Raw genomic sequence first — 23,951 nt, forward strand, 5'->3', positions numbered from 1 at the left:
GTCCACAGAGCTGTTTCGGAAGTGAGGTCTACCCGGCCTTTGGCGGATCTGGGCAAACCCTGGGCAGCCTGCACATCGCCTTCGTAAGCTCACTCCCCCCTCTCCATGAGCATGCCCACGGCTCGCGCTTCCCTTTTTCCAGAGGCTGTCGAGCCCTTTGCCTGACTGTAGAGAGATAACACGAATACGTCCTACTTCTGAGAAGCCCGCCTCTCGCCTCTATAGCAACCGAGCTCCAGAGGCTGGCCAGGCGGCGCACAGAGCTCTGATTGGAAGCGGGGACTGTCCGTCAGACATTTCCTCTCTGCCCAGACTACTCCATTCCACCGTCATCCCGTCTCATTTTCAGGTGGATTAGGGAAGGTGAAGGTGCCTCAATTCTGAGGGAGCACGCCTATTGAGCGGGCATCGGTATCTATCAGGACCGAGGCTGTGAGAGTCCTCGAGACTTCGATTGGGTCCGGGGATATGTCAGTCAAGATGGGCGGGTGCGATCGCAATGCAGCGCACAGTATTGGTGGAGATACCGCGCCGCCAGAGTGGGTGCGAACCGCTGGGGGAGGGCCGCCTTCTCTTGATTGGGCCATCAGGAAGGCCCTCCGACTTCGGATTGGCTGAACGCGAGCCGCGCCCCCGTCACGCCGACAGGCGGCTGTAAGGGAAGCTGCCCGGCTCGCCTGTGTTAGCCTGGCGAGCCAGTGGGGTGAAGGAGTGCATAGGCGGCTGGCCGGGTCCCCAACCAGACCGACGTAAATCCGGGAGTGGCGCGCGTCATCTCAACGGTGAAGGGACACCAGTGGGCGGCGGGAGATAGGGCTCCGGTGCGGCGGAGAGCGAATAAAGCTCCGCAGCCGGAAGTGTCTTCAGAGCGGCGTCGTACCCGGAAGTGTGGCAAGACGGCAGCCGCACCCGGAAGTGTGATGCTACCGCTGATCGGAAAGTGATGGTACCCGGCCAGTTGGGATACGGGGTTAAAACAGGTGTTTATGTCTCTTTTTCTGCTGAAGCTTATTAGAACCTCCCTTTTCGGGAAATGTTGGAGGGTACAAGTAGTTGGTCATGTTTTTGCTTGTCTCATCCTGTTGAAACCCGAGGGGAAACGAACACTAGGAATGTGTCCAAGGGGGCCAGGCTCTGTACAGGCTTTTAAGAAGTTTCCTTTGCTGCCTGTCACCCTCAATTCCCTTACCCCACAGGGATGTGCAGATGGAGGCTGGAGGAGACATTACTGCCCCAGCCCCTGGGGACGCGGAGGACTTGGAGGACACTCGGTTCCCCAGTGAGGAGGCTGGTGAGGATGGAGGGGTTCACGAGGACCCGCCAGATTCTGCAGACGGGGACCTGGAGAAAACAGGTATGCCTTCCCCTCACTAGGGTATTGGTAAGAATGCCTGGAGGTGTCACTGTTGGGGGAGGTCCCAGGGGGACCAGCGAGGAGTCTTTTGGGACTCAGGAGTTTAAACCATAGCAGGATCAGTAGAAGGCAGTTGTGGACACACAGTGTAGTTTAAATCGTTGAGGAATGGAAAGGAAATCAGTGGGTGTCAATGGATGTTCCCTGGGGCCTTGGTTTGAGTTCGGGTCTTTGAGGAATCAAAGAGATCAGTTGGGGTCAACGAGGGGCATTGGGGATTTAGGATGTTTAGGTCAATGAATGACCAAAGGAAAGGTAATACAGTCAAAGGGGAACTATTTAGAAGTCAGTGTCTTTTGAGGCTAGGGCGTTATTTAAGTCATTGAAGTGGGAAAGGGGATCAGTAGGGACCAATGCGCACTCAGTGTTTACATCATTGAGGAGTCAGTGGTGAGTTGTTGGTGGCAGTCTTTAAGGAACCAGAAATTAGTAGATGTTAATAGTGATCATTGGTGAGGAGGCAGTGGACATCAGTGAGATTATCTGGAGAGTCAGAGGACTAGTAGGAGGGTCTTTGAAGTCCTAGGTGGTTGTGTAAAGGTATTTGGTGGAGACTCAATGGAAGTCATTGGGGAATCAATGCTCTCTGATCACTTTGGAATGAGTGGATGTTGGTGGCATCATCGGGAAGGATGAGTGGACATCACTGAGAATAAAGGGTGGAGGTGGGGGTTGTCTTTGAGAATTGGGAATTATTGGCAAGTAATGGCAGATTTTGGGAGGGAAATTGGGAGGAGGACATGGGGGATCAGTGAATGTCAATCAGAGAATGAAGGAATATGAGGTCATTGGGATTTTATGGGAAAATTGTTGAAGTAAGGGTTGTCATTGGGGAATCAATGGACATTGGAATAAATGGGAGGGATGTCAAGGGAATCAGTAGGGGGCAGTGAAGTCGTGGGTTTTATTGCTGATTGTTAATGATAGTTATGAGGAAGGGAGGTAGAGTTCATTATTATAGTTCTGTGTGTTAGTGTATATTATGGTGCGTATTGTAAGGAAGGGAATGGATTATCAATGAGAATAAAAGGTCAAGGAAGTTAGAGGAGGTCACTGAAGTCCTGGATATTAGTAGAAATTGATAGTAGTCATTGGGAAGAAGGGAGAATGAAATAAAAGAGGGTCAGGGGAATCAGGAGATGTTATTTGCAGTCTTGGATGTTAGTAGACATTAATGGTAGTCATGGTGGGGATGGAGCGCACATGGGGTAAAACAGATTGTGTGTCAGCACAGTCATTGGAGGTCATCGAAGACCCAGGTATTAGTGATATTAATGTGGGGTCTTTGGAATGTTAGTGAACAGCAGTGCGAGTAAATAGGGCGTTAGGGGAGGCTTAAAGATCTGGGTGCTAGTGGATATTCATGGCAATCATTGGGAGAATTAGTGGTTATCACCAAAAATATACACAGGTGACCAGGAGAGTCAATGAGGTCATTAGGGATCAGTGAACATCCATGAGAATAAATAAGGGATTAGAGAGGGGTGGGGCAGGGGGAAGGATTTAAATGAGAGACTGTAGAGATAGTAGTGGATGTCATGATGGCCAATGAGGGGTGAGTAGATACTAGGAGAATACATGAGGGATCAGAGGTGTTAATGGGGGATCATTGAAGATGAAGATATTAATAATGGTCATTCAGAAGCAATAGGGTCCTTTGAAGACTTGGAAGTGGCAGTTATTGAAAGGAAAATAAATAGTCTTTAAGGACATAGGGAGTTCAGTAATGACAGTGAGAGATTGGATTGTTGAGGTTTTAGGGGATGACATGGAGGTCATTGAGGGGCAGAGGAGATGCCTGGAGGTCTGGGTCAGCGCCAGGGGTTATTAGGGAGGGCTGGTAGAGATTTGGTAAGTCCTTGGGCACATGGGGTTAATGGGGAATCCACAGCCAGAATGACCCACCAGGAGTTCCCTTTCAGAATCCGAGACGAAGGATCAGCCACCTGGCCTGTTGTCACCACTGCCCCAGTCAGAGGCCCCATCATGCACCTGTGGGCTTTGGGATCCTGCAGCCTCCGAGAATAGTCCCATGGCGGGTCCCGAGACTGGCTCTGGGGGCCAGGGTGGGGACCCCAGTGATGAGGACTGGCGCAGCAAGCGAAAGCACGTGTTTGTGCTGAGCGAGGCAGGCAAGCCCATCTACTCAAGGTATGGTAGTGTGGAGGCACTGTCGACGACCATGGGTGTGATGACAGCCCTCGTGTCCTTCGTGCAGAGTGCAGGAGATGCCATCCGCGCCATCTACGCTGGTGAGCAAAGGAGGAGGAGGTAGAGCAGGGGATGGTGACAGGGAAAATGGCTGGCTGGCCGGCTGGCTGCCTGGGACACTATCCAGGCAGCCAGGGGTGAAGTCCGTGTATGTGGATGGCTGGCCAGGCATCTGTCTGTTGTCTGTCGCTTTGGCCTGCTGGGTTCTGAGTGATTAACCCGCCTGGATCTGAGTCACTGGCTGGATACTTCCTTGTTTATCTGAAAGCGTGACTTTGGGGGCTCTGTGGCTGAGTCGGCTGTCTCTGGGTTCTGTGTCAGTCCTTGCTGTGTCTTCTCCTATCCATGCTGTGTGTCTAACCTGCTTCCTTGACCATCCCATCATGTCTCTACAAATAACCCAAACTCCCCATGCTGGCCTTAGCCTTGTCCAAGTGTACCATGGAGTGACCATGTGAGCTTGGGCCAGGGGTGTGTGTGTTCAGGGAAAGAGCAGAAGAGCCCCGCCTGAGCCCTCCAGTCGCTGCTGACTCATCTCTACCCCTAATCCCCCTTGCCTCCCCCAGAGGACCACAAGCTGGTGTTCCTACAGCAGGGCCCACTGCTATTGGTAGCTGTGTCAAGGACTCCTCAGTCAGCAGCCCAGCTTCGGGGGGAGCTGCTAGCCGTGCACGCACAGATCGTGAGCACACTGACGCGTGCAAGTGTGGCCCGCATCTTTGCGCGCAAGCAGAACTACGACCTCCGCCGCCTGCTGGCCGGTTCGGAGCGCACATTAGACCGGCTTCTAGACAGCGTGGAGCGGGACCCTGGTGCCCTGCTGCTGGGCGCTGTGCGGTGTGTGCCTCTGGCTCGCCCCCTGCGGGAAGCACTGGGTGCACTGCTGCGACGGTGCACGGCGCCTGGCCTGGCACTCTCGGTGCTGGCGATCGGAGGTCGACTGGTGACGGCAGCCCAGGAGCGGACTGTGTTAGCCGAGTGCCGGCTGGATCCAGCCGACCTGCAGCTGCTGCTCGACTGGGTGGGGGCCCCGGCCTTTGCGGCAGGCGAGGCATGGGCACCTGTGTGCCTGCCCCGCTTCAACCCCGATGGTTTCTTCTACGCCTACGTGGCTCGCCTGGACGCCATGCCGGTCTGTCTGCTGCTGCTCGGCACTGACCCTGAGGCCTTCCATGACATGGCCACCTGCCGGCGCCTGGTTGAAGAGGGCATGCACACCCTTGGTGCCATGCGGGCCCTGGGGGAGGCTGCCAGCTTCTCTAATGCCCCGTCAGCCGGTGCTCCTGCCTACAGCGTGCAGGCTGTGGGGGCACCTGGCCTCCGACACTTCCTCTATAAGCCGCTGGATATCCCTGACCACCACCGCCAGCTGCCCCAGTTTACCAGGTAGGCCTTGACCCTGTGGGCAGTTGGCTGGGCAGAAACGCATGAGATTCAGCATCCCATAGACATGAAGTGGGAGAAGCAGGCATTCTCTAGAAGGATAGAATAGAATGGGTGTCTAATGAGGGAGGCTCAGCCACCAACCTTAAGGAATCCCTTACTCTGATGAAGAAGAGGGCCCAAGTACCCAAGAAATCCCCTCGGTTGTTGGGCCAGCCAGGCCTCCAACCATCGAGAAACCTCAAGTCTAATGGGGGCTGCTGGGCTGCCTCATTTAATTGAACTCCCTAGACTGAGGGGAGGAGGGCCAGCCAAGCAAGCCTCTGACTGACCTTGGCCTCACCCCCCTCCCTCACTGCAGCCCTGAGCTGGAGGCCCCATACAGCAGAGAGGAGGAACGGCAGCGGCTGTCGGACCTGTACCACCGTCTGCACGCGCGCCTCCACAGCTCCTCTAGGCCCCTGCGCCTCATTTACCATGTGGCTGAGAGAGAGACGCTGCTGGCCTGGGTGAGTCTGCTAGGGTCTGGAAGAGTTCATTCCTGACTTCAAGCCTCCTCTCCCTCCACTCTATCCCCTCTGACCGTAACAGCCTCCATAAGGCACACCATGCCTTTGCCTGTGTTGCTGTTCCTGCTATGACCCATGTGTCTTTGAAACCTGAAAGGATTGCTCAGTCTACAACCCTCCGGTACCACTGTTCTTTTCATTGTTCCATTAGCTATCAGTACGGTGTCTTCGACTTAGAAAAGTCAAACCATCAGTGTGCCTGTTGCTTTCCCAGTAGCCCTGCCTGTGTATGTCTGTCCGTTCAGTTTTCGCTCTGCGAGTCCCCAGCACTCTTGAACACTACAGGCTTGGTCCCAGGCTGTGCTTTCTACCTGGGGTGTTCTTCCCTGGGGTCTTCAGGGCTCCTCTCCTCACTTCCCATGGGTCGATTCAGGGTCAGCTATTCAGGGAGTTTGGCCAAGGTGACCGCATTGAAAATGGCACCTTCCCCCAGGCTCTGCCATTTGGCACACACATATTAAATCATTCATTGTACGCTTACTGGGTATGGGGCATTGTACTCTCCCGAGGATTTTATTATTTTTAAATTTTTTTAACTTTCATTTCCAGGCAATTTTAGGCTTACAAAGAATGTGCAATATAGTACAAATAATTACTATAAATAGGTCCTTCACCTGGTTTCTCCAGATGTTAACCACAGGAGCTTAATAAAATCAGGAAATTAACATCAATACAACAACATCTAATCCGCAGACTTCATTCGGATCTCACCAGTTGTCCCACTAATGTCTTTTTACTGGTCCAGAATCCAGCCCAGGATCATATGTTGGTTTATTTATTGTTACCTTCTTAGTCTCGTTTATTCTAGAGTCCTTTCTCCATCTTTTTTTTTTCTTGCATGTCCTTGACACTTAAAGAGTACCAGCTAGTTAGTTTGTAGGATGTCCCTCAGCTTGGGTTTTTCTAATATTTTATTATGACTGAATTAAGGTCATGCCTTTTTGGCAAGAATGTCCCAAAAGTGAATGCTGTACTCCTCCTCTGCACCTATCAAGAGATCCACAATGTCAGTTTGTCCCACTGTTGATACAACTGAGATCTCTTTTTCCAAAAAAAAGAAAAACAAACAAACAACTTAGATCTCTTGGTTAAGATGGTATCTCCCAGATTTCTCCACTATAAAGTTAGTGTTGTCCCCCTTTTTAATTAGTAAGTATCTTGTGGGGATTATGTCAGGTTTCTGTTTTTCATCACACTTTCATCCACTGATTTTAATAGCCATTTCCGATTCTTGTCTGCAATAGTTCCTGGTCGGGCGTTTGCCAGGTAGTGAGTTTTGAACCCCACCATCCCTCCTACAGTTATTGGCTGAGGTTCCACTACTGTATGGAAGAACTTTTCCTCCCCCTCTTTATTTGTTGAATTTTAAATTTTATATCCATATGGTCTCGTGGGTTTTTCTTTAAATCAGTGGGCTACAAGCCTTTCTGTCATTTATTTTGGTGCTCAGACTATCTCAATTTAGCCGGGCTGGGCCTCTGTCTTATTATACGTCACCATCGCTGTTTAAGCATTCTTGTTTTCTGGCACACACTGTTCCAGGCTCATCATGTACTCTCTGTGCCAGTCCTGGAATCAGCCATTTGTCCAGGGAGCCCTTGTACCTTTTAGTGGAGAACAGCATTTCAAAACCAAGATATGGTAGGCCCAGGATTTTAAATTGGGTTGTCAGAGGATGACTCACTGAAGAGATGGCGTCTGAGGGGGAGGTGGCGGGCCATGTGAGTATCTAGATGGAGAGAGTACACCTGGCAGAGGGAAAGGACCGTGCAAATGCTGTGAGGTGAGGCAGAACGTGGTTACATTGAGGAGGAGCAGGGAGAGGTGAGAGTGGCTGGAACAGAGTGAGCGAGCGAGCGAGCAGTGAGAGGTAACACAGAAAGGTATAGTGACCTGGGCAGGTTAGGTCTCTCTGGTTGGTATAAGGATTAAATTGAATTAATCCTCCTATTATGCCCTATTAGGCTACAAAGGATGAAAACTGGTATGTGGAGCTTAGAACAGAACCTTGTATACAGTAACTGCTCAGTAAATGTTAAGCATTGTTGTTGTTATACCCGGTCCACAGATGAGCAAACTGAGATCCGGGAAGTACACGTGTGCACGCACACACACACACAACACTGCCAGCATTACCCAGTTGAAGCCACTAGATCAGCAGGTTCCTTGGCCCTACTGAAAACCCCTGGCCCACCATGACACAATATTAGTTTACCTGTTTTAGCCCAGTGACCATGTAGCAGCCGGTGGGAACCCTTGCCAGGTCGGTTTTCCAAACAAGAGACAGGCATGGGGCTAGGGTGGGGTGGACAGGACTGGGCATGGCCAGCTCTGGCCTAACTGACTCTGTCTCCTCTCAAACCTGCAGGTGACTTCCAAATTTGAACTCTATACCTGCCTCAGCCCCTTGGTGACAAAGGCAGGTGCCATCTTGGTAGTGACCAAACTCCTGCGCTGGGTGAAGAAAGAGGAGGATCGACTCTTCATTCGTTACCCACCCAAGTACTCCACACCTCCAGCAGCCCCAGCTGCCTCTACAGACCAACCTTCCCATAACGGCTTGTTCACTGGACCTTGAGAGGCAGAGTTCTCAGACTGGGCAATGCTGAGAACCACCACCTTTGGTTTTTACCTTCTGTCTCCACTCTGGAAATGAGGCAGGAGGGACTGAGGAAAGGCTGCTTCCCCAGCCCTGGCATGCTCCTCCACCTCTGGGGAAATCCTTAGACCGCTCTGCCTTCCTCTCCCTCTGCCTCACCTCTTCCACTTGGATGATGTTCCTCTGCCAGGGGCTGTCTCCTCCAGTCCTGGGCACCACACCTTCTGTCCTGCATCAGGAGTCTGCCTCCTTGATGGGCTCTGAGCCCTGAGTGTCCAGGGTTGGCCAAGGTCCCTTTGGGTGGTCCACAGGGGCTCTAGAATTGGGAATGCACGGCCAGCCTTTATGAAAGGCTCTAAGAAAGAATCAGTACATAAAAGACCTAAAAGCAGTTCCCACAAGGACATTGCTTTGCCCTTCATGTACTTCATCCTCACCCGGTCCAAAGTGGCCACCAGTGTTCGCTGCTGCTGCTATCGGTGAGCAGGTGGTCTCCAGGGCAGAACACCTGACTTCACAGGTGGCTGAGATCCAGACTTTTTGCATGGGAGGTGCACTTGGCTTCTAAGGCTCATTGAACTCATCTGTGAAGTGCAGAAAACCTCGCATAGGCTGTTACGCGAGGATTTGTGAACGGAAGGGGACTCAAGTACCACCGCACAGCTCATGTATATTTGTCTCAGACTCCCACAGTCTGCACCACACAGCAACCTCGAGAGGGAAAGGCCTCCCTAGAGTTCATATGCGTGTGCACAGCCCTCCCTCCTCAACCAACCAAGACCCAGTTCTGCGCTTGTTTTCCTTGCACTGGAGTTGGCGGACCTCGGGGTGTACGCATGCGCGCTAACTGTCGTTCAGGGGCTTGGGTCCGTGCTTGGTTAGAGCGGAAACCTCGTTGCTCCTCCGCTCTGGTTAACTGACGGGCAGACGCGCAGTGCACGCATGCGCGCTGCAGAGCCTGCGGCCCCTACGTAGTTTTTTTTTTTTTTTTTTTAACTATTCGTCGTCCAAGGCGCTCGCAAGCACAAACCGCGCGTTGGAAAATGGCAGCCAAGTTGGAGCCTTTGAAAATGGAGCCCTCCGAAGTCGTAGAGGAGGCTGAGGAGGCTGAAGGTAGGGAGGGCGAGCCAGCCTCTCCCTGGCCAGGGCAGAAGGGAGGGAGCCTTGTCCCATTACAGTAATGAAATATTAATAGCGGTACTAAAAAAGGTAAAAATTTAAGCCTTTTATAAAAACTTCACCAAAGGGGAGAAAAATAACGTGCTTATTCTCATCGTCTAGATTAACTCGGCTTTATCGGGTATATTGGTTTAAGTGTTTCGAAGAAACAACAGGCTAAATATTTCAATATGCATCTCTTCAAACAAAAAACGGGGATGGATATCGTCTCAAAAATCACCGTGCTCCTGCCACACCGAGGAAAAGCAACAATGATTCCCCAGTGTCATTTCACAGCCAACCCATATCACACTTCACACGGACTTTTAAGTCTGAATCGAGAGTGGCCTCTCCCACGGACAGCTTCTTTTCTCTGGGGCACTTTGTCGATAATGACACCCCACACCCTAGTGCGGGGGAGGGGATTGCCCTAGAGAGAGAAATTGCCGCGTACCCTGAACTAAAAACTTCCCAACTTGGTGATCCACCGCTATGCCACTAACATTTTTGAAATGTACCAAAGTACAGCAAATAACATGGTGAAGGCCCCTGTACCCATCACTCTTGTTTCAATAGCTCTGGACTTTATGCCCTGTGATTTTTGTCCCCCTTCCTGCACACTCTTTAAACCACTGTATTAATAACATTTGGACTGCATCTTTCCAGATCTATCTATGCAGACATCAACAATAATTATGATTGTTCAGTAGTGTATTGTTATTTCTCCAGCACCTAAAACAAAGCCTGCTTGGCACATAGTAGGTGCTCTTTTTTTTTTTTTTTTTAATTGTATGAATAGTAACTTTAACACGAAGAGTTCCCTTAGGTTAGGGCTACGCATCCAGGGCCAGCTTTCAAAAGGACAGTCAGAAAGAAGACAGATGCATATAGATACTCATTTATTAAGCACTTACTATACCACTTAAAATAGTAGCAACTGTGCTAAAAACTATTTTAGTATCAAGCTTTCAAATTAGTCAAAATTAGAATTATGATTAACTTCACCAGCAATGGAGAAAATTGAAAAACATATGTTATCATTTCTAGCCCATTGAAAATGGCTTTAAAAAGAGAGGGATAAATCTAGTATTGATTGCTCTGTGGGGAAGTAGGCTCTCTCTTGCCTCACTCAACTGACCAGTAAAGGCTTTGCTACAAGCAATTTGGCAGAGTATTTTTAGCATCTAAAATGCTATTCCATATCTTTAGTCACCATGGTTGGTAATCATAGAATATGCAGATGTGTGGACCATGAAGGATTATCAGAGTGTTGTTGATGGAAGCAAAACACCAAGAGCAATCAGGGAAATGTCTAGATTTAAATATATCCATGCCTATTGTGGAATTCCTATGTGGTGGACATTTTTTTAAGCAGTAGGAAAAAAGATATTAAAAATTAATTTTTAAAAGAGTAAGGTCATGGCTTATTGACACAACTTCAAAGGTGATCATACTTTTATGAGAGAAAAGCAAGTTGGGATTTAAAAAAAAAAAAAAAAGAGGGGCAGTGTCAACTAGAGCCCTGGGTATGTTGCACGGTGTCTGAAGGCTTAAAAGCCTACCTAATGACTTTCAACAGGGGACTTAAATTTTTAGGAGTGTGCAAAGGTGGAGGCATTTTTGTGATTTTTTTTCTTTTATTTTTCTTTCAGGAAAATGTAGTGCTATATAATTTTAAAATAGAGAAAGGGGGAAATTTTTATTGGTATCCAAGGATCATATATTAATATTGATCAATATTAACATCCCAGTTTTGATGGTTATAACTGTGGTTACCTGGTAGAGTCCCCTTGTATATAAGAAATATACACTGGAATATTAAGGAATAATGGGCCATGGTGCCTGCAATATATGGTACAGAAATGCTCACAAATGAGAAATCTAATACAAAGGCAAACAGCACTGTGGCCTTTTTCTACCACTTTATGTACATCTGAAATTATTTCAAAATAAAATGTTAAAAGGGACTCATGCTGTACAGGCTGTTTTGTAATATAGGTTTCTCAGAAATTTTTATCAAGATGTTAGTCGGGTTATTTAAGAGATTTATTGATCACTCATGACTCGGACTAGAAATGAAGTGGAGAGGAAAAATACCGATGGAGCTTTTGCAGAAATGGTTACAAAAGCCAGCTGTAAAAGACATGGGGATAATCGAGAAATCACATTGGGCACTGGATGATATTACATGACGATTGTTAATCTTCTCAGTGTGATTACAGGATTGGAGTTATTTCAGAAAATGGCCTCAAGTAGTTGAGACCCTTAATGAAATATTTGGGGATGATATGTCATAAAGCATAGGGCTTGCTTGAAAATACCTCAGCACAGGAAAAACAGCTGAAGCAAATATGGATGAATATTAATGGTTGTCAGAACTTGGTGATGCATAATCAGTGTTCATCATGGTGTCCTCTCTATTTTCATGTGTGTTTGGAAATTTTCTACAAAGAAAATAATTAAAATACTTCCCCTTGTTAAGAAAGTAGCTTTAATTTTTTTGTTTCGTTTCCAAATATTAAGAGTATTGTAAAAATGAAAAAGTCTCAAGAGGAGACATACCCGTTATTGATTATTGGAGAAAGGCAGTAAGATTAAGGGCCAACGACAGAAGGGGAAGTTTCATTTTTAACTTTACATATTTTGTAGTGTTTGAATGTTTTTTGGGTAACAAAGTAAAAATTAAAACAATACATGAAACACATTACCTCTGGGAAGGGGAGTGACTCATTGAAGAAGGGACTGTTCCTGAGAGGAAGCTGTTACTTTTTCGTCTGTGTTTTTCTACATTTGTTTATTAAATAATTAAAAATTCAAATGCAAAATTAAATTAATGCATACTAATTTGTAAATGATTTGAGACAAGACATGTAAAGAAAGTGAACATACCACCAAACATTTTAACAAAACTTAATAAGCTCAGGTTAAAAACCCCTGATTTACAACATGATTTTTTAAAAAGATTTTTTTTTTTTTTTTAATTTTTGAGAAAGTGAGAGAGCGGTTGGGGGTGGGGGGAGAGGGAGAGAAAGTCTCAAGCAGGCTCTGCACTGAGTGTGGAACCCGAATGGGGCTCAATTTCATGGTCCTGAGATCACAATCCAAGCCAAAACCAAGAGTTGGACGCTTAACTGACTGCACCACCCAGGCATCCCTACAACATGATTTTTAATGGCTACAAAGGATTTCATCCTATGAATGTGCTATAATTAAAATATCTTTAGGTTGCTTCCGTTTTTTAAAATTAGAAACAATGAACAACTTGCCCACTGTCATTTATTTCCTTGAGATAGATTCTAGATACTGAATTTCTGATCTAGAGAATTTGAGTAATTTTTTGATATTTACTACCAAAAAGATTGAAATGTAATACTGGTTTTGCCTATCAGATTGGCAAAGATGAAGAAGTTGGAAAACATACTTGGCTGCTAAGAATACAGGGAAGGAATCTTTTATGGGCCTGCTTGAAACAAGTAGCAATTTCATAAAAGCAATCAAATTTAGTAATACACGTGTTCTTTGATCCAAGAGGTGGCCTAGTAGGAATCTATCCAGTAAATATACTCCCATACATGCACCAAAAGAATGTATTGGGATGGTCTTCTGGTTGAATTGTGTCCCTCCCCAAAATTTATGTCTATCAGAACCTAAAAATGTGACCTTATTTGGAAATAGGGTCTTTGTAGGTATAACTAGTTCAGATGAAGTCATCTTGGTTTAGGATGGGCCCTAATCCAATGACTGGTATCCCTATAAGAAGAGGGAAACTTGTGCATACAGAAATACACAGAATGCCAGGTGAAGACACACACACACACACAAAAGGAAGACCCATTTTGTGGTACTTTGTTATGGCCGCCCAAGAAAATTAATACAGATGGTCACTGTGGCATTGTTTATAACAGCAAAAGAAGGGAAACAACTGGAATATCCATCAGTAGGGGACTTCTCTTAAATTATGGTCTGTCCATTCAGCAGACCACTATGAAGCCATTAAAAAGAATAAAAATATCACCAGTATACACTGTCAAATGAAAAATACAAGATGTAGAGCACCATTTATGACACAACACCCCTTAAAAAGCAAACGAGTGGTCTTGTGCTTGTATGTGAATTATACTATCTCCAACTACACAACAGATAGCTTGTAATACTAGTGATCTCTGTGAAGGGGAAGTGAGGAGCGTGGGGTCTGAGGAGGAGGGATTTTGCACTGTAACTGTGAGTAAGCATTTCTTCCTTTATCCTGGGGCTATCACATGCATTTTGTGAGCTGCCTTTCATTCTCTCTGCCCAGTGTTCTTGGAGAGGAGTGGGCCAATGGACTGACCTGTGATCATTGATTTCAAGAGTTTAAAATGTTAACATTTTTCCTGTGTTTTGTTGTCGTTGTTACTGTTGTTACAATTTTAAAAGTAACACAGGTTCACGTTAAATACACGTAGAAGTACATATGGCGAAAAGTGTCTTTGAATCATGATCCAGTCCTTACAATTGAATGATACATGTGTCAAGTCTCTTTTAATCAATAGAGTTTCCCCTCTCCCTCTTTTTTTTTTTTCTTTGCAATTTATTTTTGAAGAAATCAAATTGTCCTTTGGAGTTTTCCAGCATTTGCATCCCCATGGTGTCATTTGACATGTTTCTCTGGCCCTTTTATTTCTTCTGACTTGGTATTTAGGTATAGAAACCTGGTAAGATTCCTGGGTTGTTTTGGTTTGGTTTGGTTTTTGGCAAGAATCCTTTATAAGTGGTGGTGTGTTCTTCCATGAGGAGGCTCATAATATCTGGTTGTCTTTTTTTTTATTTTAGCAGTCATTAATAACCATTTCCTGCACCCATCAGTTCTTAAGAATTTGGAAATTGTGACCCATAATGATTTTTAAAGAATTCATATGCAGTCTCTCTGCCCTACTACATCAGTTAGAACTTCATAGTGATTTTAAACAGCAGCAGCTGCAGCAGCAAAAGTGCAACCCCCTCTCTCACCCCGAGTTTTTTTCATTAAGGGGATGCCTGTGGTGTCCTTTGACCTCTTAGGAGAAGCTGACCATTAAGAGTCCTGATTTATCCAGCACACATCAGAAAGCTCCAGGGCAAGGGACAGGATCTGGCAGGAGCCCTGCTCTGGCTGGAAACCTGCCTCCCCCCCCCCCCCCAGCCTGTCCTCAGTTCCAGCTCAGGGGTTCCGTAGAACTCACTGCGCCTTTCTTCCTCCCTTCCCAGGTAGGCCTGGACCTTTCCTCCTGTAATTCTGGTTTTCATCTCCACAGGGCAGACCAAGTCTTTGAAGATGACTGAAGACCTGCTGGCAATGGTGAAAAAGCTGCAGAAAGGTCATGCGTCTCTTTATGTCAGAGGCTCAGCCTGGGGTTTTGAGGCGGGCAAATGTGGTTCAAACCCAGCCCCGTCAGCTCACAACCCTGGGAAATTATCCCATTGCGTTTTCTCCCTTTTATTCAATTTAATTCTTTGAACCAAAAGTACAGTTTCAAAATTCCAGAAGTATAAGGGGATGGAAAACCCTACTCTCTTACACACACAAACACTCACACACACCAGCCATCCATGTCCCTGGCTCAAGGGCTAGCAGCAACTATTTTGAAATTTATTTATATAAAATAGCAAATAGCAATGCGAATGACTGCACCTTGCTTCACTTGTTGAGGGGGCCTAGGAGTCAGTGTATGTCCCGGCTGGGGCAGAGTGCTGGCCAGGTTTGAGTTTCAACCCCCAGCCCACGCCATCTGCAACTTAAAATACTATGCCCCATTGGTCTGTTTGGTCTGTTTGAAATAAAAGAGAACCTCTTCTACCTCCAGCCGTGCACACCCTGTCCTCCGTGGCCACCTGCAGAAGTGCATTGGGGCTGCTGCCCAGGCTAAAATTAGGTAGAGAAATTACAGGGCTGGAAATGCAGAGTGACCGTGACTGTCTCCAGTAAAATGAAGACCCTCAGGAATGTGTTAAGTCATAATCAGCACCTTGGAAAGCATTCACTCTCCTAGAAGTCTAAGGAGATGCAATTGGTGGCCTCCGAAAATCAAGGGCTTGAGTTTATTAACTCCAGAACTCCAGAGCGTCAGGGGTTGGTAGTGAGACCCAGCAAGTGTTGGGAAGCTTTTGCCCCAACTCTGTGCTGCTGACCTTGACCAGAGAGGAATGACGAGGAAGTCTTCTCCATCTTCAGGAGCCCTGAAATTGGGACTGTGAGAAGTTAGATACAGTTCTCTAAAGAGAGAATGATCTCTCTGCCACTGGAAAGCTTTAAAGCTGCCGCCCACAAGATGAAAGAAGCATTTTCCCCCATTTCTCAAATGAGGCCAATACCAGAATCAGATGGACAGAAGTGACTGCTAGGCTTTTAACAGGGTGGAGCAGGTGGGAGATCTCTACTGGCTCCCACCACACTCGAAATTACATCTAAAGGCATCCACCATGTCCCAGGAGGCCCTGTGTGATCTGCCAACTCCACTTTCCCCCACCTTGCTTCCTGGTACTTTCACTTGCTCACTAGACTCACATCAGCCACACCAGCCCTTTAGCCATGACCTCGGGCATGTGTCTCACTCACTCCCACTGCTGGGGCTCTGTACTTGTCCCTCTGCCCGGCATGGTTCTTCCCTTCATACTCCCCACCCCACAGAACTGCAGGATTCCCTCTCCTCACTTCAGGTGGGGCCCTTCCATATCAAGAAGCACCTTCTACCCTTTCACCCTTCAACCCCTTGTTCACTTTCTTTCCACCCGCAGCAGTTACTGCCAGCCACATTGATAGCATGTATCTTCGTTCAATGTCTATCTCATCCATGCAGAATGCAGACCCTGCAAGGGCCTCTTACAGAGCCCAGCAAACAGCAGGCACTCAATAAATGTGTTTTGATTGCTAATACCAGAGAACTGTACCAACACCCACCATCTCTGTCTGCCTTAGACAGCCAGCCATCTGTCTTCTCTGGCTCAATCTTTCTTTTGTTCTGCAGAGGGAAGCCTGGAGCCACAGATTGAAGACCTGATTAACCGGATTAATGAGCTTCAGCAAGGTAAATTCCAGGACCTAGACTTCCTAGCTAGCCCGGAATAACCTGGACTTTGAATGCCTCCACTTCCTCATCTATAAAATCCAGGCACTTCCAGGTTGTTGAAAGATGAGTGTGCAGTGTCACGGTGTGCAAGAGAATAGCAAGGTTAGAGGCAGCACTCACACAGTGTCCTCTTCTTTGGCCCAGCAAAGAAGAAATCCAGTGAGGAACTAGGAGAAGCCCAAGATCTCTGGGATACCCTGCATAAGGAATTGGACTCCTGTAAGTAGGACCAAAAGAGGGACCCACAGATCTTATGAGCACTGCTGATGTTCTCTGCACACTTCAGGGTCTTTGCATGGGCTGTTACCTTCACCTGCAATGCTCTTATCTGTATGATACCGATTGCCTTTTGCTCTCTCAAGTGACCTTTCAGCTCTCAGCCCAAACTTCATTCTAACAGATCTGTCTTGGTGGCCCCATCTAAATATGGGCTACCACCGTCCCTCTGTCACTCTGACTCCCCTGATTGGTTTGTTTCTTCACAGCCTTTATTTCCACTTGACATAGTGTATTTTTTCTTAGTCCTCTCTCCCATTGGTATAAACCCTGTGCATTCTTCAGGGTCTTCACTCCTTTGGCACTTCCAGAGAATGTGGACACTGAAGGGGAGAAACTGAATCAGGATGATCCCTAGTGGGAAATGGGTGCGGGTAGCAAGAAGGTACTTCCCCTGCCCTGGCACTGTGCTGTACCTTCTGTGGCTTTGATATGCCTTTCCATGAAGTTGCTATGTGGACACAGGATATGGCCTCTGGAGGCTCAAAGTGTCACTGTGTTTTCCAGTGAATGGAGAGAAAGCGCACCTAGAGGAGGTCTTGAGCAAAAAGCAAGGTATTTATCAGTTGCTCTGTCTTCATTTTTCTACCCCATTCTACCCACAAAAGCCCAGAGTTCCCAGAACAGCTAGAGGAATCCCACTGAAACCTGAGTCAGCATGCTTCCCTCTCTTCTCAGACCTTTCCCTGAGCTGCCACCTGACTTGAAGTAGACACTAAAGACCTCCAAGTGCCCTCCAATGTGTGATATGATGTGGGGCCCATTATCTCCACCCAATCCTGACTCCCCAGGAGGTCACACAGGGTTCCCTTGGTTCCTCTCCCCACAGAGGCACTGAGGATCCTCCAGCTGCACTGCCAAAGGAAGGAAAGTGGAGCTCAGAAGTAAGAGGTCCTGCTCAACTCTTCCCCACCTTACTCCCCAACCTGAAGGAGGAGGGATCAAGAGCTCGGGAAAATACACCTTGGACACACACTCCTTATTTTTCCTTTCTGTAAAATAGAGTAGCTAGACAAGAGACTTCCCTGCTCATCTTTGATATCAGATGGTGGTGTTGAGATTAACTCACTCGTTTGATCATTCATTGCTAGTTTCTTTATTAAATAAATTTCACTCACTGTTGTTATTCTAAATCTTCTTTTATTTGCTACCCAGCTCTTCCACCATCCATTCATTCATTTATATATCTGCCCATTTAGGCCTCCAGTCATCCACTTACCCATTTGTTCACCCACTCACCCATTAATCCATTCATCCACACATCTATGAAATCCTTTTCCAGCCAGCCAGACAGCCATTATGTCTCCAGCTTTCCATCTAGTCATCTTCCATCCATCCAATCATCCATTCACCCTCTCTCCATCTTTCCTATTACCCATTCATCTAACTATTCATTTTTTCACCCTGCCATCCATCCAGACATCTGTCCATCCTTCCAGCAATCCTTCCTTTATTTCACTGTCTAGCCATCATCCCTCCACTCATCATTTCTCCAACCAGCCATCATCTCTTCAGCCAGCCATTCACCCATCCAGTTACTGTCCATCCAACCTCCCCATCCATCCATTCATCTCTCCATCCTTTGAATCTTTCCCTAACATGTTCTTATGAACAGAGGTCTCACACCCTGGTGTACCATGATTTTAACTGTGTAGAAAAGCTTGATGATAAAGTGGGTGTATGCTTACCACATCACACATACTGTCTGATGAGCAGTTCATGTTCATTTTTCTACCTGATCCTCACAATGACAATTATAGGAGTTAAGGGCTACTGTCACCTGTCCAGCACTATTACCATTTTACATATGAGGAAATGGACCCAGACTGGCTAAGTAATTTGTCCAAGGTCACAGTGGAATAGCAGATCTAGGACTCAAGCTGGGACTTTAGAATCTATTAAGCTACACTACCATGCCCCTCCCAGGTTTCTTGGGAAGGCATGGTTTGATGAGGGACAGGATGGACAAGGTGATCTCAAAACAGGCCCATAAAGTTGCACATTCTGTCACAGAAGAAAGGAGAACGATGACGGTTGTGAACAGACCACCACCATCCCCCAATGCTGCTGAGGGAAGTGGGGGCTTATTCAGAGAATATGACTAAGAGTTGTCTTTCTCCTTCCAGGAAGAACATGTTGCAGGAGTGCACGGAGAAAATTTCCATCTATAACTCTCAGGTCGCAGAGAATTACAGACAGGAGAAGCTGGGGTAACTGCTGGGGGTAACCCCGGGTCTAAGGCCCAGTATGGTGCTGGTCGGGCATGGGAGTGGGGCTTGCATCAGAGAGTTTGTTGGAAGAGGAGCTATTGGAACCAAGGCTTGGAGGAGAAAGCCCATAAAAGGGCTCCTAATAGAGGGAGCACTGGGCAAAGATCCAAAAGCCCTCCAGAGGAATCCTTAGACTGGGCCAGGCTGGATGTCAGTCCTACCATGTATTCTCTCATTCCTGGGTGTTGGCCCTAGGTTGCACGTTGAAGAACAGCTGGAGAATTTGATGGGCCAACACAAGGACCTCTGGGAATTCCACGTGAGCCATCCTCATTGCCTCCAACCACAGCCCCTTCTCTCCTGGTTTCAGTGTCTCCACTGACTGGCTCAGTGTCCACCCGCTGCTCACCCCAACTCCATGGGATAGTCTTTGACTCCTTTCTTCCTCTTACCTACCTACTCAGCCCTTCAGTTTTTACCTTAAATTTAGCCACCTCTTACCATTGCCCCCATTGCCACACGCAGCATCTATTGCTCAGACTGTTACAGTAACCATTCCTGAGCATCCCACTTCCTTCCTGCTTACCTAGAGTTTGCTCCCCTTGCAGTGGCAAATAGGAACCCCGAAAAGGCCATGGTCTGATCATTCCTTCATTCAACTAATGTTGCTGGATATATCCAGGCAGGAGGAGACAGTGGCAAGACAAAGGGATCAAATATTTGCTTGTCCCCAGGATAGTTGGGTGCAGGGGAAGGCATACTCAGACTCAAAAAAAGCAGATAGATCATGTAATGTCAGTGGGGAAGGCCTCTCTGAGGAGGTGACATCTGAACGCAAACAAAGTAAGGGAGGAAAACATGCAGGTATCTTGGTACAAATGTCCTGGAAGAAGGAAAGGCCAATGCAAAGGCCCTGAGACTGAAGGGTGCCTGGGGTATTTGAAGAAGAGGAAGGGGAGGCTGATGGAAGATGGGGGTGGCGAGAAGAGATGAGATTTGAGAGGTATACGGGGAGGTGGGGAGCTTTTGGAGAGTAAATGCATCCCCACCCACAGCTGGAATTGCAGGTCAAGTTAATAGTTGAATGAATGAATGAATGAATGAATGAATGACATATTTCGGGTGAGGACTTGCTGAGGGGGGTGAGAGAACACAGACGGATAGGTCTCATTTCTCGCAGATGTTGAAGCAGCGCCTGGCCTGGGAGATACGTGCCCTGCAGAGCAGCAAGGAGCAGTTGCTCACTGAAGGTGGGATGCTCCGTGCAGTTTTGGGGCTGAGGGGGCGGGGCCTAGCCCTCTGGGGCTCCTGGCCCCGCCCATAACGCCCCGCCCACCCGCAGAGAAACTGGCGCGGGCCAAGCTAGAGGAGGTGGAGCGGCAGCTGAGCTTGCCACCCGAGGTCGGGGGCGCCCGGGCGGTGAACGATGGGTGAGAGGGGCAGAGAGCGTGGGGCGAAGGGGAAGGAGCAAGGAGGAGGGCAATGGGCCGACTCCCCCCACCCCAGGCACTGCCTCCAGCCTCGTCTCCAGCCTCCTCTCCCGCAAGGCCTGGTCCTGGAGCGGATCCTCGGGGCCCCTGCGGTGCCGCGCCCCCTGCACCCCAGCCGTTCGCACCCCGGCCGCGTGGCGTCTGAGGTCTATGTCAGGACCTTGGTGGCCTCCTCCCTGCGCTGCTCCATTCTCGTTCTCTTCTTCCTTTCTGCATCCCCTGTCCTCCAGGCTGAAGGCGGAGCTGGAGAAATTCGGGGGACAGGGTCCTGCCCAAATCCATTGCATCCCAAAGGACGAGGCCGGCAAAGTAGAGGTAGGCAGCCCGGCCATGCGGCGAGGGGGCAGAGACAGCGGGCAGGGGTACCCTGGGAGTCTCTTGGAGAGAACGTCAGTGGGGAGCAGGGCGGCCCCCCGGGACGTGCCCGATAGGGTAAAGGCAGCCACCGGCCCCCGTGCGCGGACGCCAGCGCCCTCGGGAGCCGGGGCCGGCAGCCTGACTCGCGGCTCCCGCAGGCTGACCCCGAGCTCCCTGGCGCTATCAGTGAGGACCTGGAGCCGCCCCCAGAGCAATAGGACCCGCCCGGAGACCCCCGCCCCCACCCTCTTCGAGGCGGGCCGAGAAATAAAGACGAGGATTTCGGACCTTCCTCCACCTCCTGCCTGACTCTGTGCTCCCCACTCCCCCGGCTTGGGGGTGGGGAGCGGGGCCTTTGCGCGGGGGTCGGGGGGCGTGTCCAGGCACTCCGGGCGGGGCTTCGGCCGGGCTCCGCCTACCAGTCGGTGGAGGGCTTAGGAAGCTCAATGAATGTTCCTGAGCATCAGGAAGGACACGTGGGTGTTGAATCCACTCCATCTCCTCGTCCTCACCTCCCTCCGGTTCCTAACTGTCGGTGTTACCAACAAGGGCTAGAGGGAACGTGTTAAAAACCCATGTGAAGTCCTGTCTGTCTCCTGTGGTTCAGAATAAATCCCAGCCTCCCAAGAGCCCCTGCATTCCCCACAGACTCCCACTGACCTTTTGGCCTTCCCCTGCTCCGCCTCACATGTTAGGTACCAGCCAGCTACTTTTGCACCCTTTCCAAGCACTTTTTCCTCTCAGGGATTTTGTCCTGCTGTGTCCTCATGAGGGGCGCCCTTCCCTTCCTCGGGGCAGCTAACAACCGCAAGTCTGTTAGGTATGTCAGAGGCCTTGGAGGCTGGCCCCGGGGACCCTATTTCAAAAGGCACCTGGCACCAGGGTGCTGTCATTTACTAAACACGTCTTCATAAAATGTCTGTGCTGCTTGTCTGCTGTGTGCCAGGCACTAGTGTAGGCCCTGAATTGAAATAGCATGGTCAGGGGATGTCTCACTGAGGGAGTGGTGCCAGAGCAGGGAGGTGAGGGGGCAGGTGAGGAAGGGAGCCCTGTGGGCATCTGGGGAAAGGTGCCCTGGCAGAGGGAATGGCTCCTGCAAAGGCTGTGAGGTGGGATTGAGCTTTGTTGTGTTTGAGGAACATCTGGAGGGAGCCAGTGTGGCGGAGCCCAGTGAGGTAAAGAGGGAGGGGGGATAACGCTGGAGAACTGCTGGGGACCCAGTTAAGTCAGGCTGAGTCTGCCTAGTCTTTGTAGTGTTTTGAGAAGGAGCCCTGGCCCCCAGCAAACACTCAGTATATGTTAACTATCACTTAGATCCCCTGGCCCACTCCCGCCTGCCTTAGGCCAGCCTCCAGGGATCTTTAGGGAGCCTTGGTGTCTCTGTGTTACACAGATGGGACAACCTGGATATTCTGCCGACTTACCGTTTTCCTCCTAGGATTCAAATCCTGGTTTCCCTGCTCACTGGCTGAGTAACCTCAGCAAATTGATTAACGTCTCCCAAACTCAATTGCCAGGTTTGCAAAATGATACCAACTGCACAGAAATTATGATAAACCTAGCCAACTCTTGCTTCTCTAGGAAATCTCCCAGATAAGGTAAACTGCCTCATGTGGGTACAGTATAAGGAGATGGTTGATTGTCTCCCAAACCAAACTCTGAAGAGTGGAGACTGACTGGCCTTACTTTGTCTCCCTGGGTTCCAGTAAAAGGCCTGAAAAACACCGCTGAAGACAGAACCCCCTTTCAGTTGTTGCCTTGATATTTTTGTACAAGCATGAAATCCACTGAAATTCCTTGGATCTCAAGGCTAGTGATGATTAATTGTTAATTGTTCCCGTGTGCCAGTAGTTCTTATTCTTAACCATTTTTCTTCTCTCATATAAAATAAATAATGGCTTATTCCACATTCCTGGAGTTTCCCCAAAAGCTCATACGTTGAGTGGTTGCTTCTTTACTCTCACATACTTCCCTTTCTCATCTGCTTGTAAGTTAAGGGCAGTTGTCAAATTATTCCCCGAGGAGGAAAGGATCAAATGGTGTTCCTAGTCAGGGAATTCTGTTAGTTTTTCCATCTTCGTTCTGTTGGGATTGTGGGTTTGAAAGGGGAGACTAAAAGGACAGGAGATGGGGACTGGGGAGTGTTGAACAGCAGCATGGAAAGTGCACCTTTATAAGATGGAGGGAGTCCTAGATGGGAGCTATGCTGACCAGCGTGACAACTTCGGGCCACAAGGGGCCGCAAGGGGCTGCCGAGCACTTGCAGTGCAGCTGCTCCAGAGACATGCCCCAAGTACAAAATCCACCCTGGATTTCAAAAACCTGGAACAAGAAAAAAAATTAAATGCATCATTAATAATTCTTATGTTTATTACCTATGTAAATGATACTATTTTGTGAATAGTTGTAGTAATATTTAATGAATACATTGGCTTAAATAAAATATTAAGGTTAAGTTCACCCTGTTTTTCCTTGTTTAATTTTTTTAATGTGGCTAGTAGAACATTTTAAGTTACATATGTCGCTCCCATTATATTTCTATTTCTATAGGACAGCACTGTTTTATTAGAGGGTGTGGAAGGGGACTGGGCCATCTGCTGCGCCCCTGGCCCCTTTGTAACTGTTAACTGCATAACATAGCTGCTGGTCTCCCGGTGTCTTGGTCTCGCTTGGTGCCTTTGGTGCCAGGAGCTCAACACTGAGGACTGGAACAGTGTTTCACGTGGGATGGACATGTTTGCAGGGCCCACACCCAGCCATCTGCATCCAGATCCCTTCTCTGTGTGTACATCTCAGTTTGTGGATGAACAGATCCCATAGTCTTGCATGTCAGAGGACATTGTGGTGCATTTGAAGGACATAATCTTGATGGACCAGATGTCCTTGCTCACTCAGGCGAAAATGCTGATTTTATCTCCTGAACACCTACATGAATATAACATTTCTTCTAATGCCATTAGCAAGAGGCTCAAAATGGCTGCACTACCAAATTACCAGGCTTCAGGAATGCATTTTACACAATTGTCATGCCATCAAAACTGTCAAATGGCTGGTGAGGAGCAGGATAATCACGTGTTCTTAAAATTTTATCCCACGGTTTATGTCTAACTCCAAAGGGGAATGTGCCTTTACAGTGGGGAGAGAGAACCGTCTGAACCAAGGGCCAAGTTGTGGGACCAGATGAGTGGGAGACACACAT

The 23,951-nt window shown here is 48.3% G+C and overlaps 2 protein-coding genes across 2 annotated transcripts; both read left to right on the top strand.

Moving 5' to 3' along the window:
- Nucleotides 1-640: 640 nt before the first annotated feature.
- Nucleotides 641-9,172, top strand: MON1B (MON1 vesicular trafficking associated B). The gene is made up of 6 exons (XM_045796046.2): nt 641-980; nt 1,197-1,354; nt 3,337-3,666; nt 4,192-5,011; nt 5,370-5,517; nt 7,946-9,172. Exons 2-6 carry the CDS (start codon nt 1,207-1,209, stop codon nt 8,153-8,155), a joined length of 1,656 nt encoding a protein of 551 aa, XP_045652002.1. The 5' UTR covers nt 641-980; nt 1,197-1,206; the 3' UTR covers nt 8,156-9,172.
- Nucleotides 9,173-9,213: 41 nt separating this feature from the next.
- On the top strand, nt 9,214-23,212 carry SYCE1L (synaptonemal complex central element protein 1 like). The gene is made up of 12 exons (XM_087870622.1): nt 9,214-9,289; nt 14,608-14,670; nt 16,318-16,377; nt 16,564-16,638; nt 17,203-17,250; nt 17,525-17,579; nt 18,822-18,905; nt 19,161-19,224; nt 20,086-20,155; nt 20,248-20,335; nt 20,626-20,710; nt 20,911-23,212. The coding sequence occupies exons 1-12, from the start codon at nt 9,220-9,222 to the stop codon at nt 20,968-20,970; spliced, it is 822 nt and encodes a 273-aa protein (XP_087726748.1). The 5' UTR covers nt 9,214-9,219; the 3' UTR covers nt 20,971-23,212.
- Nucleotides 23,213-23,951: the final 739 nt, after the last annotated feature.

This window comes from Ursus americanus, chromosome 21 (genome assembly GCF_024610735.1).
Source record: "Ursus americanus isolate L20-20 chromosome 21, mUrsAme1.1.p, whole genome shotgun sequence".
In the NCBI taxonomy this organism is placed as follows: Eukaryota; Metazoa; Chordata; class Mammalia; order Carnivora; family Ursidae; genus Ursus; species Ursus americanus.

Bases quoted from the DNA above. Each gene is read 5' to 3' on its own strand.
- MON1B (XM_045796046.2), top strand. From the start codon at position 1,207: ATGGAGGCTGGAGGAGACATTACTGCCCCAGCCCCTGGGGACGCGGAG. The intron at 3,667-4,191 runs GTGAGCAAAGGA...TGCCTCCCCCAG, and splicing joins CATCCGCGCCATCTACGCTG to AGGACCACAAGCTGGTGTTC. The intron at 5,012-5,369 runs GTAGGCCTTGAC...CCCTCACTGCAG, and splicing joins CAGCTGCCCCAGTTTACCAG to CCCTGAGCTGGAGGCCCCAT.
- SYCE1L (XM_087870622.1), top strand. From the start codon at position 9,220: ATGGCAGCCAAGTTGGAGCCTTTGAAAATGGAGCCCTCCGAAGTCGTA. The intron at 17,580-18,821 runs GTAAGAGGTCCT...TTCTCCTTCCAG, and splicing joins AAGGAAAGTGGAGCTCAGAA to GAAGAACATGTTGCAGGAGT. The intron at 18,906-19,160 runs GTAACTGCTGGG...TGTTGGCCCTAG, and splicing joins TACAGACAGGAGAAGCTGGG to GTTGCACGTTGAAGAACAGC.